We start from the raw sequence: 15,406 nt of genomic DNA on the forward strand, positions 1-15,406 counted from the left end.
GTGGATCCCAGCAGCCACTAAGTGCAGACTAAATTAGGGGACAATAACAAGACGGTTCGTTTTTCTTACTTGTTTTAAAGCGATATTAATTCACGCTATGCATACTATAAAGGCCACAAATAGTACCATAAGAGAGATGAGATGTTTTTCTTTAATGTGATATAATTCTGGAATAAAATGGTCGACGATTTCTGCATTTATAGTCAACTTAAACTTGTGATCCTTCCAAAACTTGTGGAGAACGGCGTAAATTGCGGCAAATTTTATACCAATTTGTTTTGTTTTTCCCAAATGTCTAAAAAATAATTTATGAGAATATGCAACAGTCAAGAGAAGAACAATGACGAAGTTAAGTTATTCCTCTTACACGTAGAAAGGTTCCTCTTTTACGTGGTATACCTCAACTGTCGGTAACGAAACCGATTTGCTGTATATACGTCATAATATACGTACTATCGGTAACAAAACCGATTTCTTGAAGAAAAAAATTAATCGGTTTTGAAAAAAATTAATCAATTTTGAGATCATTGCACATTACGTAAATAAAGTCCTTTTAGAGATGTCCGTATCGGGGTTAAAACTTTAAGGCCACTTTTGGTCAAGAAATGGGTTTTGTTTTCGATAGTAGAGATATACCACGTAAAAGAGAAACCTTTCTTCTTTAATGTGGTGCTAATCGGACCTCTCAACTAGCTCGATAACTCAAATAAATCGATTTTGAAAAAAAAAACACGATAACTTTCTAATTTATGCACTATTTGAACAACACACTTGACCGCAGTGACAGTTATAACAAACACACGACTGCAGCGGCAGTACTGTGTGTCATGTCTTACTGTCCTTTTTTCTCTTATTGGCTGCTGTTAGTGTCTGCTGTTAGTGTCTGCTACCTTCAATGAGGCTAACAAATCTACCGGAAGTAACTGTGTGGATGGTCATGAAATAACGGAGGGAAAACACAAAACAGACACGACAATAAAAATAATGACATAGCCTACACTTAAACTGGGTATAAGTCGAGGGACCTAGTTGGATATGGAGATGGGTCAGTAATACTATCGTATCTTAAAATTTCCGAAATTACTTTCTTCGACACAGGTGATTGAAATATAGGCCTTCAAGTTCAGTGTATATTTAGCTAAGCTAACACAGTTAACCTAGGTCTTACGTTAGGTAACTCGTGCATAATTCGTAGACTAACGTTAGTACTACTGGCCTATGAGTGTATGACTAGTATGAGCCTAACTAAAGTTAAGGCATGTGTTAACTAACATTTACTGCAACTTAAGCCCCTATGCCGTTTTGTAAGGGAAACCAAACACTAGGGTTCTTGTTGGTTTCCGACTAACCTTTGGTCTTTGGAAATCCTTATACTCGGGAAGTATGCATCCTCATGAGGACTCCTCAGGGGACAAACTAAAACGAATGACAGCGAATGACCGAATGACAATTGACTTTGTACAGGGTTAATTATCATTTGCGAATGACAGCGAATGACAGCGAATGACAACGAATGACAGCGAATGACAACGAATGACAACAACTTGGACAACGAATGACAACGAAGGACAGTGTTGAAAAGTGCTAGAATGATAAACGGAGTGGAGTAAATGCGGTTATTGGTTTTCTGCGCAAAAATGATTTGAGGAAAATCGCATCACGTGTTTGCAGGGTTTTGGTGTAATTTATGGATAGAAACTACAGGGAAAGTTTTTGTGTGAGATTGCGCTTGCGTGCTGTGCTTTTTTACCTCTGTAGATTTATACAGAAAGATAACTGAAGCCATTTCAAGATTATGGTATTGTTAGTTTCTAACAATTAATATCGGAAAAGTGACGTTAAATTTACTTTTTAAAATCAGACTTACAATTTCGCTTACTATAAGGTGCGTTTTTATCTTGTCCGTACATTACTAGATCTAGATACCCACGAAGTATGAACTGTGATATCCGGTTGAAGCAAATGTCTGTGCTGTTATTACTGTCATTCGTTTTAGTCAACGCAATTTTTTAGTGTGTACAACATATTGTCATTCGTTATGTGTAACGCAATTGTCATTCGTTTTAGTAACACCCCTCCTCAGCATTACCTTGAAGACACATACACAATAGTATAAGAAACTGGACAACAGAGTGCAGGGAACTTAAGTCTATAAATATAATTTATTATAATATATTACTAGGCTATATTAATATAATATTAATATATTATAGTTGATACGAAAATTAGGAAAATGATAGCCTTACCATTGGGGCGCCTCCAACGAAAAACATAAAAATATAAATAAACAGTTCTGTGTAAAAGATGTTGCCTGGTGGTTCCTTTCTGGTGGCGATTGATATAGTTCGGCAGGGATCTCCATAGTAATATTAAATAATAAGTAAATGTTCCCATTCAGTGAAAAGGAGTAAAATATAGTTCTGCCACAGTTCCTGCATGTAAATAGCAAATATTATGCCTCAGGTTTCTTCCAAGTAATATATATATAGCAGTGCGTTCAGGTTTCCTCCAAATAAATTAAGGTGAGGCAGAAGAGCGTTTTGTAAGGTATGGATATGGTAATGAATCTAATGATGACGCCTCCAGACAAAGTTCTGTTATAGTAATATTTTATAGGTATTTATAGTCGAGAGCTAGAATATTACAGCATTCGGATGAATTTGATACAAAAATAAACTTTCTGCACAGTAATAATTGTTTATCTACACAACTACAAAAGGTGGTCTTCACTGCTTTGGCAGGTAGGGGTGCTCTGCTTATACATTTTACAGGAAGAGTAATAGGGAGGACTAAAACAGAGGTACAGGGTAGCAACCAATCTGACCAATCAGGAGATGGCAACGTCCTGTCTTAACTTAAATAAACTGTTGCCATTGGTCAACTAGCACTGCTATTACATAATATGTTGACACTACATATTCAATAGCAAGTGCATATGTTGCCAGGGCTGGTAACAAATCTACTGCTAAAAAAGAGAAGCAATGTAGGGCTTGTTTTAGCACCAGAGTACTAATGAAACAAATGGGGCCTTATTCACCACACCTGCTGTGGGAGATAATCTTAATTAAAAACAGTGTCTATTTACAGTTAGACAATGTCTTTACATGGTTGACATGGATTTAGTGATGATGACAGTTTGCAGCATGTGCAATATAGAGCTAACTTAAATTGTCTTGGTGCCTCCAAAAATGTTCTGCACCAATGGAGATGCAACATAAGTTGACAGAAGTATTTCCTGCTTGTTTGGGACTAAAAGTAAAACCTAGAGATCAAACCAATAACACAGAAGTCTGCTGAATCTCAAGTGTATCTTGATCTTGCATCATGTCAGGAGTCACTACAAGCACCCACCATATTCCTCCTATTCTAATGGTCCTTTTTTGCTGGGGGATGTTCTGCCCCCTCCCCACCCCACCCCCAGTTGGTTTCTGTTGTTAATTACCTTTCTTAAAACTGCATTTAACAATGAACAGCTTCTATTACTTAAACAAAACATAAAGTTTGTATTTCATATTCAGTTTATTTGTTCATTCTACCAAACATAATGCGGTAGAAAAAATGCTACTGTCAACATTGTAAAAAGGCTTGTAGATGGGACAGAAATTCTCAGTAAGTGTGTTTACCATAAATTTAATGTACTTGAGAACTAAATAATAATTTCTACCAAGTGACAGGAAGTGCAAACACATATGAAAGTGGTTCTATGAAAGCAACTTGATTTCAGCACCTAGATGTATGAATGTCTACAACAAACCTAAAGTTACAGAAAATTCATGTTTGCATGTAGATAGGCATTCAGTTAAGAGCACCTGCTTGCATTTGACTGCCAATGCCTAGCACTTTTACCTTGAAGTAGACGGTACTTGGGACTTTTCACTATTTTGTGCTTGTCTCTTCCTTTTCTTCTACAGTCAACACTAAAGAGCATAGCAACAATGCAATATCACAGCACAATCGGTCCTCAGGAAAAACCATGTTGTTTTCCTCATGATTTAGTTTAACATCTCATCCAGAGATATTTTACTTCCATCGGTTTCAGAACTTCACAAGATTTGAACTTTCATGGCATCAATTTCACTTTGTTATCACAAGATCTACCATCTGCTGAGCTACAAAGCTTAAAACAGCACTTGAAGAAATTTCAAGTACACTGTAGACTGTGCCTTGTAACTTTGCACAGTGCTCAAACATGATGGACCCATCTGAAGTCGAGTTTTTAGCTGAAAAAGAACTGGTCACGATAATCCCAAACTTTTCTCATAACAAATTTTACTTGATAAGCGGGGACATAGGACCATTCAATCCTGGACTACCTGTCGATGTTCCTCTCTGGTTAGCAATCAATATGAAGCAGAGACAAAAATGCAGAATTCAACCACCTGAATGGATGAATGTTGGTAAGAGAAAAGCCTCCATAGAAATTACTGTCTGCTTGAATTTTATATTAATTTTTGATGAATATTTCAAATCCTCTAATAACATCAAGTTTTAAGGGGATTATACAGTGAAGCAAAATGCAGTGTATTGCTATCACATTTTGGTTCCAATTTGCAGTGAACTGTCACAATCAGTCTTTGTCAGTTTATGTAACGTGATGAAACATGAGGGTCATGAATTTATGAATAACCTTGTGAGATACAATATGTACAATGCTATGAATAGGCTTATTACCAGTTTAGCATACTTTTGGGGGGGGGGGGGACAAGAAGTGAAATCATTGCTTTAGTGTAATCCAAATGCATCCCATGGGATGAAGACTATTATTTTATAAGTTTAGAGGATTTGGAGCAAACTTCACTAATGTAATGCTTTGTCTTCTTTGCCAACTTTTGAAGTTGATTCTTAATTTCATTGTTCATTTATTAGGAAATTTTGTTGGATGTACTTCAGTGAAACAGGTTCTATTTTTAGGTACCATCTGTCTTTCCATTCATAGAAATGTGTGATACCACAAGAGTAGATTGTAGTGTTTTTGTAAATGCAGATTGCAGCTATAACAGCAGTCTGCTATACCTATCAGTGCCAATTAGAGCTGTAACCAAGCTAAAGTTGTGTACAACCTGGTCTGTTGTATGGTCCATTGCAAGGGAGTGGGTGATGACATTAGAGAGTCATTGAGGAGGCAGTGCAAGAATGTTGCCAGTTTGTAGGCATGGTAGATCAGAGTGCATATGTATAGGAGACAGGTAAGCATACCCAAACAAGAAATGCTTTGGGTGTCTGTTGTGATTCTTTCAAATAGTGTATCTGTGTTTGGAACTATCAGTTGGTTGTGTTTTCACTGCTCTCTTTACAAAGCTATCAGTTAGTTTCTCACTTGCCTGTGGACCTCTGGTTTACAGCTATTTCTTAGTTCCTGATTTCATAGCTATCTGTTGAATGTTTGTACTACTATTTGTTATTTTAAGCATTTGCTTTTGCTGTTCTTTTGTTTTTTTTGACAGAATTTCTTGAGGCCAAGAAACAAGAAGAGAAGGAATCGGCTGTTTTTGAAGCAGTCATGAATCCTCATTTCATGGAGATGTCGAAATTGTTATTAACACAGTGAGTAGATTTATCTTAAATATCTGACAGGATTATAGGAAACTCAGTTATTTTGTACTTTGTCTCATTAATATGTGTTTCTCACTATATTATAACCAATAATTCGATATTGTTATAAAACTTGTATATTTAAGAATTTACATTACAGGTGGTATTTGTAAACATCTTAACAGCATTACATTTTGTTTGTTGAACATATTTTAAGTAAAGGGTAGATTTCAAGTGTTTCAATATATTTCTGTAATATTTGGTATCGCTTTGACCTAGTGCTGCTGATGACATCACCAATGCTGACGAAGTTCATGCATTAATTAAGGATCTTTGGGATATCAGAGCAGCCAAACTCAGGCAGAGTGTGGATAAATTTGTGAAAGAACAAGCAACTTACGCAAAGGTAAAATTATCCCTTTCTCAGGCTGCTGTTTTATACTTTTTCTGTAAGAAATTTAAACAAAGCTTCATTGTAAGCTATTTCTTTTCTTTGTCTTACTAAAGTTTGAGTAAGAAGTTTTTATGGTCACCTTCATTCAATCTGTTACTACCTTGCATTTCCATTCAAGTTTGAGAGACAACAAGGGGGATGGGGAAGGAATTGGGGGGGGGGAGTCAGTATAAATCACAGAAATTTGGTAAATTTTGGTTTGATGATAACCGTAACTTTTGCATTCATGATGCCGTGGGTGTGTGTGTGTATGTGTGAATACAAGAAGCTTATAGTTTTAGTGGAGGTCAAAGGTCATTGGGGTCACCAGGGGTCAATTGTGAAAACCTTTTAAACATGATATCTCAAAAAGGTAAGCTTGGGCAGACCTCATATTTGGTGTGTAGAAGTACCACATTGAGTACAAGAAGTCTATTGTTTTTGGTGGAGGTCAAAGGTCATTTGGGGTCATCAGCAGTTAAATTGTGAAAACCTTGTAAACATGATATTGCAAGAAGGGAAGCTTGGGCAGTAGTCATACTTGGTTTGAAGGTGTAACATATCAACTTGAAGGAGCCTGTTATTGCTTTTGGTGGAGGTCAGAGGTCATTTGAAGTCAACAAATGCCAAACATTTACTTCACTCCCCTTTACCTGTCTCTCTACACTAATGTACCTTCCTAAAGAAAATATCACAAGGGAAGCTTGGACAGATTGCATATGTGATATGTAATTGTACCACATTGAGTACATGAAGCCTAATGTTGTGGGTGGAGGCCAATCGTCATTTGAGTTAACCAGGGTTCAAATTGTGAAAACCATGTTTTACACAATATTTCAACATGGACAGATGTCATATTTAGTATGTTGATATATCACATTTAGTACAAGAAGCCTGTTGATGAGGTCAATGGCCATTTCAGGACAGCCTGTGTCATTGTGAATTTATTCTTTGTCACATCACACTGCTTATTACTAAGATCAAGTATGTTGTACACCCTTACTATACTTTGTCAGATTCATAAAAAAACTGCTCATATTACATCATCGAAACCAAAATGCACTTTTGGATTTGGTTATTCATATTTCTGTTAATTCTGTTAGTAATATATGTTGGCCATATGTAGTTTGAAGTTGACAAATGATTTTTTTTTATCAATTTACAGTTAGATAATCTGTACCTGATGGAGATTAACACAGTGAGGCCGTTTCTTACGCAAGCTCTGGACCATATGCACACCTTGAAAAACAACACTATGTAGAACATAAATCTTTAAGAGATACAGCTTGTATGGATTAAACACAAGAGAAGAACAATTGCTTATCAAAGAATTCATATTGGGTCTGATAGCACCCATATTCTCTGATGAAGGAAATATTCACCATGAGCTTCAAATTTACTCATATTTTGAAATGTTGATATGCGATACCAGAGTATCAATAGGCAGTCCGCAAGCCAGATTTGGCTGAAAGATTTCAGTCTGGCCTGCTATAAATAATCAGGTATGCTTACCTTTATTGGCTAGGCTTGAATACCTGATCCTGCACACTGCTAAAGGGTATATGCAGACCCATAAGGCATTAGGCTTATGAGCAGCTAACCAGCCTTTTCTGCACATTGCTAATAGGGCATGTGCAGACCCATGGGGCATTAGGCTTGAGTAGCTAACCAGCCTATCCTGCACATTGCTAATAGGAATGTGCAGACCCATTAGGCTTGAGTAGTTAACCAGCCTATCCTGCACATTGCTCAATCTTAAGTATTTTGACATTGTGGTTCTATCTGGCTCTTTGCTCTAACCAATGTTTCTCTCTGGCCCAAAACACTGTGTTTTATTATACCGAACTTGAGACTGTTTTTATTGCATTTTAGATGGCATTAAAAAGCACTTGCAGAATACAAACGTCTAGTTAACTGTAGGAGCTTCGGAGTAAAGGATGCCTAGTGGTTCTGTAATATATATAGCACAAATTTGACTTATTTTCAGCTACAACTTTTGCTGATGGGTTTGGGCGAGGGGACAGGGGAGGAAGGGAGACATCCTGGCTATTAGTGTTGCTAGGATACAACAATATTGGTCCCAATATTGTCTGCCAAACCAGTCATATTTGATATTTCAACTGAAAATCACAACCACAAAACAAGACATTTTACAAATTAAATCAAAGTAAGTTTGTAATGAATCATGTCATTGAATCACAAGAAAATGGGAATTAATCATTTTATTGTAATTTCATTTGCTCTTGTTGTGATTGTTATTTACTGAAATGTTTTTCTTGTCATTCGTTGGTTGGAAAAGGGATTGTCAGTAATAAGTATGTCTTCTTGACTCATATTTTTAGCCGAAGTTACATTGTTAGTTCATCAGGGACTGCTCATTGCAGATGGATTGTGCAGTTACAAAATGGTTGTGACTTAACATACAATATTGTGCAAAATGTTTTGTGGGTGACAAATATTAGGATATATTGATACACAGTTATGCACACAGGATTTCAAAGGCCTGTGGAAGAATTGTAAATTTCTCCTAATTTTAGTACTGTTATGAAAATGTCAGAGCAGCCCCAGGATTTAATAATAGAGGGGATTTGGAACTTGGGTCATTGAGGCCAACTTCCCTGTAAGGATGGGTGCCTGTGGTTTCCCCATAAATAAAATCTTTTTTGAGAAAAACTCTCTTTTGCAGATGTCACAACAAACTGGCTCTGTTCTTGAATTTTATCTTATATAATTGAATGGGGGTAAGAATAGTTTATCACCTATACAGGAATAAATGAAGAGTGCTTTTACATTACATGGTATAATTGGGTTATTTGTGCAAATTTTACCTCATGTTACAAAGACTTATTTTATTTGTGTGGTTGACTTAATTGTTCTATTCAAATGTCAACAGACGTTTTGCATTTCCAATCACAACTGCCGTAATGAATCGAAAACAGGCAATGAAATTGTCAATAAATTTTTGGAAAGGAGCAAAGAAGTTTTGACCTTGGTTTCTCTGTACTTTCAAGGGTTTCCCTTTTGTTTTTTAGAATGAAAATATTAACAAGTCTTTGTGGTTACGTGCTAATGATACCACAGATATCCCCTGTCGTAGTAAAGTTATGTGTTACAAGGTAATGTAACTAGAAGTAATGAAATGGAATGGTTGTTTTCATCGGTCGTAATTTGTTCACATCATAGCTAAATATTTGATTTTGTTATAATGGTATTACAAAACAAAATAATACAGGAATTCTAAAGGACTTTATTTTTTACCTTTTTTGGCACATTTATTATAATTCTCTTTTCTCGAAAGAACATATTCACACCAACCCTGCCCCACACATAAGTTTTGATGATGTTCTATACACTATTTACAATTGTGACAATAACTTAATCCAATGTGGGTAACCATACAAATTTAGGTGTTCACAGGGACAACCATAGCAAAAAAAAAAGAACTTTGTTGGCATAGAAAGGAAATGAAAAATGAAAATGAAATTTTAAAAAGTGGAGAAAATTCAAAATGTCAAATATTGTAACAGTGACCATGTTTAAATATTGCGCATTCTTCTTAGAATAAAACACAATTAATATTTACACCAAACTTTCCATCTGGTTAAAACTTACCCCAACCATAGAAAAACCCAACATTATTACAGGCAAATTAAACCAGGAATATCAAATCACCCAAAAAATAAATTTAGAAAAAAAGTTGTGTTGAGAGGAACAGACTTTGAAAGTGACTGTTAAACATTCTAATGAAATACACAATGGTAAAATTTTCTATACAATTGTGGATTGATTTTTGAGTTGTATCACAGGAATTAATCAAGGAAGAGACATACGGTAGAGTCTATACCACAACATCTTGATATCATTCAATAAAAGCTGACTCCTTTAGCAGTTTATCACAAGTTCTTTAAGGGACATGTTAAATAGCACCCAAGAATAATAGCAAACATACAACATGGCACGTTTTGCTAGATCACTTGGGATGGGGGGGGGGGGGGGAGGAGTGGAAGTAGGAAGAGAACCTGTTTTTGACATGCTCGTTTGTGATATGGATGTATGCAGGCACTGTAGTACATACAGACATTGCTAGAGCACTTGGGATATGGGTGGTTGGGGGAGGGTGGTTGGGGGAGGAGTGGAAGTAGGAAGAGAACCTGTTTTTGACATGCTCATTTGTGATATGGATGTACTGCAGGCACTGTAGTACATACAGACATTGTTGGCATAGTTTGTCTGCAACTTTAGGATCATTTCATTGTTATAAGTTATGAAAAGATGTAATCAACGATTTTAAACATAAAATATGTCATTGGTTAACACATGTTTACTTGAAACGTTCCAGGATTATATAGAGTTTCTTTCTAAGGTGAGGAAACTTTGGCCATGAAAAAGTCAATACTTGAAATAGCAGCATTCATTTTAAAGGCCGTTGATGTTGATCACCTCCTCCCCCTAGTAAATAAAATTAAACTGCTAATTTTGCAAAACAATTTTCCTGTGTAGACTTTCTTGTACAATCGTTCCTAGATGGTCATGGAGCTATTAACAGTAGGCTACAAATCAACCACGTATCGTATCACATATTTAAAATCCATTGCGATTATTACTTTTAAAATCCTGTGCCATTATTACTTCTCAACCATCAATGTTTAAGGTTTACATCAGATAATTCTTCTACTTGATCCACCCACCTGAAATTAGCTATCATTAATAATATCAATGCATTTCCATGTTATAAATATAGCATGTGATATATCACTCCAGGAAGTTGTGTGTTTGGTCATATCCTGTCATGTTATCATGAACATTCAAACACTATTTCACACATTCAAATAAAGCATTGAAAGGTCATCCATTTATACACATCCAGGCTGGTCAATATCCATAGTAAATGTTCTCGTTTGTGAAGGCTACACGCAAGGAAATGCATTCTTTTGTTTTTGAAAATTCATTTGTTTTAGGATGTACCCTTACAATTAAGCCTAAACTGATAATATGGTGTGGGAGGAAAAAACAAATTTAAATTTTCTCGACAACTTGGCATACCTTCAAGCACATGTTCTTCTTTTAAGTTAAATATAGTTGTGTGAAATAGTAATTAATCCATCATTTTTAAGATTCATGATAAGATGGGGCAACTCTCAGCAGTTTCAAGGGCAGCTACTATTTAAGTCCCATTTATTTGAACCCTAACGTCACTTTGATAATTAAAACAATATATTGTCCGACGTATTGTGCAAATCACACAAGTTGTTTCTACAGTGTAAATATAGTTTCTCACTTGTAGAAATTTCATTGATATTAAAATGTTAATGGATTCCTGTGCACATCCCCAGTGTCTACTTATTCCTGTGCACATCCCCAGTGTCTACTTATTCCTGTGCACATCCCCAGTGTCTACTTATTCCTGTGCACATCCCCAGTGTCTACTTATTCCTGTGCACATCCCCAGTGTCTACTTATTCCTGTGCACATCCCCAGTGTCTACTTATTCCTGTGCACATCCCCAGTGTCTACTTATCAAGGTTAAAAAGGGAACACACATATGGACAACACTCACTCACAGCCTTTCCACAAAAAAAATATGGAAAACCAAATTATAAGACGATTTTTTTACACAGAATACTTCTTATGATTTTTAACAGTATGTTACATACATAACTAGTATCAATTTCAGCTCAAAAATTACATACCCAATGACATATGAGGTACAAAACTACAAGATTGCACAGCTAGAGGGAAAAAAAATGAAATTTTGTTTACTTGTTTTGTTTGCACACTAAGGCTTTAGAGTCAGTTAAATGTGGGATAAAACTACACTGACTTAAAATAGTAATTAAAAAAAAAAGTTTCATTTTTACATGATCTCTTTCACATTTTATGTGGTTAAGATAAACAATTGAGAAAATGGAAAGATGTCTGCTTCCTTACCAGATGAGCAGAGTCACAAGATAAACAGTGACATTCAAGTATTTATTTATCTTAGTTTTCCTACCTGTCCCTTTGCACTGAGCATTTCTTTTTCAGATTGAGTAATATTGCACTGATGCAAGTTCAAACTCGTTATCTTTGACACAGCCAGATGGATCGGTGAAAAAGTTGATGACAAGTTTCACAAAGACTTCCCAGTTTTATGATACAACTCATCAAGATGCCTTGTGCTAATCATTTATACATTAGGTGAGTTTCATACATCTTTGAAGCATTTTTCTACAAACCTTTTTTTTTCCTGTTGTTAAGTATAAAAGAAACTTTCCAAAACTTGACCAAGAGATACTTCAAGATACATCTGTGTTAAACGACCCAACTGTTATCTCGTTTAATCAAACTTTGCAGAGTTTAACTCTCTGCTTGGATACACTAACAATGAATGCTCATACGGAGTTGATTTCTGTGATTACTAAATATATTTTCGCGCAACCGACAGTAACCTTGAGATAATTTGAATCAAGAAAGGGTCTACGGTAACAATTATAGCATACAGGAGTAGTTTCATGACATTTCGGTTTAATAATCTTGAAAGAAAAGTATTCTGGGTTGTCAGAGATACATTTTTCAAATATTTCCTCACAGGTATCACCCAACCTGATTATAAGTATATATAAATATAAATATATATATATATATATATTTATGTATATTAAATTAAAAAGATTAATACACTTCACGACCGGTCCGGCGAGTTAGGAATCAAACCCTGGACATTTGTGTCACAGACTGAAGTCTGTGCCACTCGACCACAGTGATTCTACTGGTGTGTGAATGCATATATATGGGGGACTTTTTATGGAGCTTTGTTAGAGATTTCACAATTGTAACTGTACAACATTATAAGTTGTGTAGAGCATTGCTGATGAATCAAATTCAAGTTGTGAAATCTTCCAAACAGTTTATTTTAGTTGTAAAAGACTGAATAAAGATTGCACTTGTTAACACTTGGGAAGACAGATGTAACTAGATGGGTAGTTATTTCTTTCATATCAGTTAATGAGATTGTATAAGTTTCACTTGTGAAATCGATCACCATAGTGTTAGCACAACAATGTGATCTGCCCGTAGTTCATTCTTGAAAATGATACTTTATTTAGGTCCTTACTTTTGAGTAAGTGACCTATAAGTGCAATGAAATCAAGTTTCCATAAGAATCAATACAAACATCAGTTATGCTGCACTGTCTATGACTTCAATCAAATATACCACAAATCCTCCCTATAATCACCGTCTTCTTGCCACAAATCCTCCCTATTATCACCGTCTTCTTGCCACAAATCCTCCCTATAATCACCGTCTTCTTGCCACAAATCCTCCCTATTATCACCGTCTTCTTGCCACAAATCCTCCCTATTATCACAGTCTTCTTGCCACAAATCCTCCCTATTATCACCGTCTTCTTGCCACAAATCCTCCCTATTATCACCGTCTTCTTGCCACAAATCCTCCCTATTATCACCGTCTTCTTGCCACAAATCCTCCCTATTATCACCGTCTTCTTGCCACAAATCCTCCCTATTATCACCGTCTTCTTGCCACAAATCCTCCCTATTATCACCGTCTTTGTGCCACAAATCCTCCCTATTATCACCGTCTTCTTGCCACAAATCCTCCCTATAATCACCGTCTCCTTGCCACAAATCCTCCCTATTATCACCGTCTTTGTGCCACAAATCCTCCCTATTATCACCGTCTTTGTGCCACAAATCCTCCCTATTATCACCGTCTTCTTGCCACAAATCCTCCCTATTATCACCGTCTTCTTGCCACAAATCCTCCCTATTATCACAGTCTTCTTGCCACAAATCCTCCCTATTATCACCGTCTTCTTGCCACAAATCCTCCCTATTATCACCGTCTTTGTGCCACAAATCCTCCCTATTATCACCGTCTTCTTGCCACAAATCCTCCCTATTATCACCGTCTTTGTGCCACAAATCCTCCCTATTATCACCGTCTTTGTGCCACAAATCCTCCCTATTATCACCGTCTTCTTGCCACAAATCCTCCCTATTATCACCATTTCTGTGCCACAAATCCTCCCTATTATCACCGTCTTTGTGCCACAAATCCTCCCTATTATCACCGTCTTCTTGACTGGAGGAGCTTAAGCCGAATCTTCAGGAGTTGGAATTGAGTTAATGTGTGCAGGTTATTGGTTGGTCCAAACATATCATGCCTTTTTCGATAACTTTTGTTATGATTATACTCATAAGAGATGTAATTTACTTTCTGATTCCATGACTGCAGGACCCGTCTTCTGTTTTGCCTGAGTCATTATAACTTCAACGTAACTTCCACCATAAAGCTCTTACTTCGATATCAGTCGGAAGGTTTGCGTAAATGTAAGATTTAATACATTGACAGATCCTACATTTAAGCTGATCTCTGGTATCCACTAATATCAGCAAATTTTTCCCTTGTACCAGGACCAAAACGTTAAAAGATGTTGATGATACCAATGGTGTCTTCAAACACCTTCACTTTATTTTGAAAGGTGATGTCTCTCGAACAATCGTTTCCTCTTCAATCCATTAAATTCCGACCTTGTAACTGGTATCCGAGGATCATCTTTAAGCCATTGATGAGCAACCATTTATGGTCATGAGTGGCTATTTGAATTTCAAAATAAACCATTCCATAAACACATTACAATTCATAGCTAAATTTGATCCAACTTATCAACTTCAGTGTTTGTATAATTCATAATAGATCTACGCTAGGAATGAATAATAGATAGTCATCATTCTATGTGTCCTAAAATCCATTTTGCATATTCCACAAAACTTTTTCAAGCATTCTGAAATACTTCCACATATCCGGACATTCATACCATTTGTCCTGCACCAAGATGATGCTATTCTTCTCATTTATCCCTGAATCCTTTTGAGATATCCCAAATCCCGTTTACAAGTCCTGAAATCCTTTCATAAATCTTGAAAGATCAATTTACTTGTGACCATCGGCTCTTCCCTTTAATGGCTCCATTCAAATTTGTGCACATAATAATACTTTTTGCATCAAAGAAAGAAATAGTATGTTATTTCAGAATTTCACTGGTATTTTATTCCAGGGATCGCTAATCCTCACGAAGATTTTGATAAGTTACTGATTGTCTTCTTAACATCTTCAAAACATTTTTGCAGCTGCTGTATTTCCTTTTGTACACTCTCCTGTGTCTTTGATTGCAATTGTTGACTTTCTGCCAGATCCTGTTGAATGGGGTAAAGATAAAATTGATGTCTGAATAATGATTAATAGATAGATAAGATAATCATATCCCTTGTTATATACCCACAACCCCCCCACCCCCCTTTCTCCTATCTCCCTGCTCCTTCTCTATGCTTATTGGTATAAGTGACTTACAGACATCCTTTGAGTGAGTTTTTCATCTTTACTTCTCAGTTCGATGTTATTTGATTGCAGCCTTCCTAAATTCTTCATAGCTGCATA

The 15,406-nt window shown here is 36.2% G+C and overlaps 2 protein-coding genes across 7 annotated transcripts in view; one reads left to right on the top strand and one right to left on the bottom strand.

The window, feature by feature from the left end:
* The first annotated feature begins 886 nt into the window (after positions 1–886).
* On the top strand, positions 887–12,582 carry LOC139965839 (DNA replication complex GINS protein PSF2-like). Of its 2 annotated transcripts, none has more exons than XM_071968620.1 (5): positions 887–1,045; positions 3,912–4,397; positions 5,445–5,544; positions 5,812–5,938; positions 7,131–12,582. In XM_071968620.1, the coding sequence occupies exons 2-5, from the start codon at positions 4,190–4,192 to the stop codon at positions 7,224–7,226; spliced, it is 531 nt and encodes a 176-aa protein (XP_071824721.1). In that variant the 5' UTR covers positions 887–1,045; positions 3,912–4,189; the 3' UTR covers positions 7,227–12,582. The 2 variants fall into 2 exon arrangements, with proteins under 2 accessions (XP_071824721.1, XP_071824722.1); XM_071968621.1 differs by having other exon boundaries at positions 926–1,098.
* Positions 9,212–15,406, bottom strand: part of LOC139965833 (uncharacterized) — a 250,858-nt gene continuing 244,663 nt past the window's right edge. For all 5 annotated transcript variants that reach the window (XM_071968600.1, XM_071968601.1, XM_071968599.1 and 2 more), the window contains one exon: positions 9,212–15,165. In XM_071968600.1, the coding sequence (XP_071824701.1) occupies positions 15,040–15,165 (126 nt within the window). In that variant the 3' untranslated portion in view covers positions 9,212–15,039. The remainder of the gene's footprint in view (positions 15,166–15,406) is intronic.

Source organism: Apostichopus japonicus, chromosome 3 (assembly GCF_037975245.1).
Source record: "Apostichopus japonicus isolate 1M-3 chromosome 3, ASM3797524v1, whole genome shotgun sequence".
In the NCBI taxonomy this organism is placed as follows: domain Eukaryota; kingdom Metazoa; phylum Echinodermata; class Holothuroidea; order Aspidochirotida; family Stichopodidae; genus Apostichopus; species Apostichopus japonicus.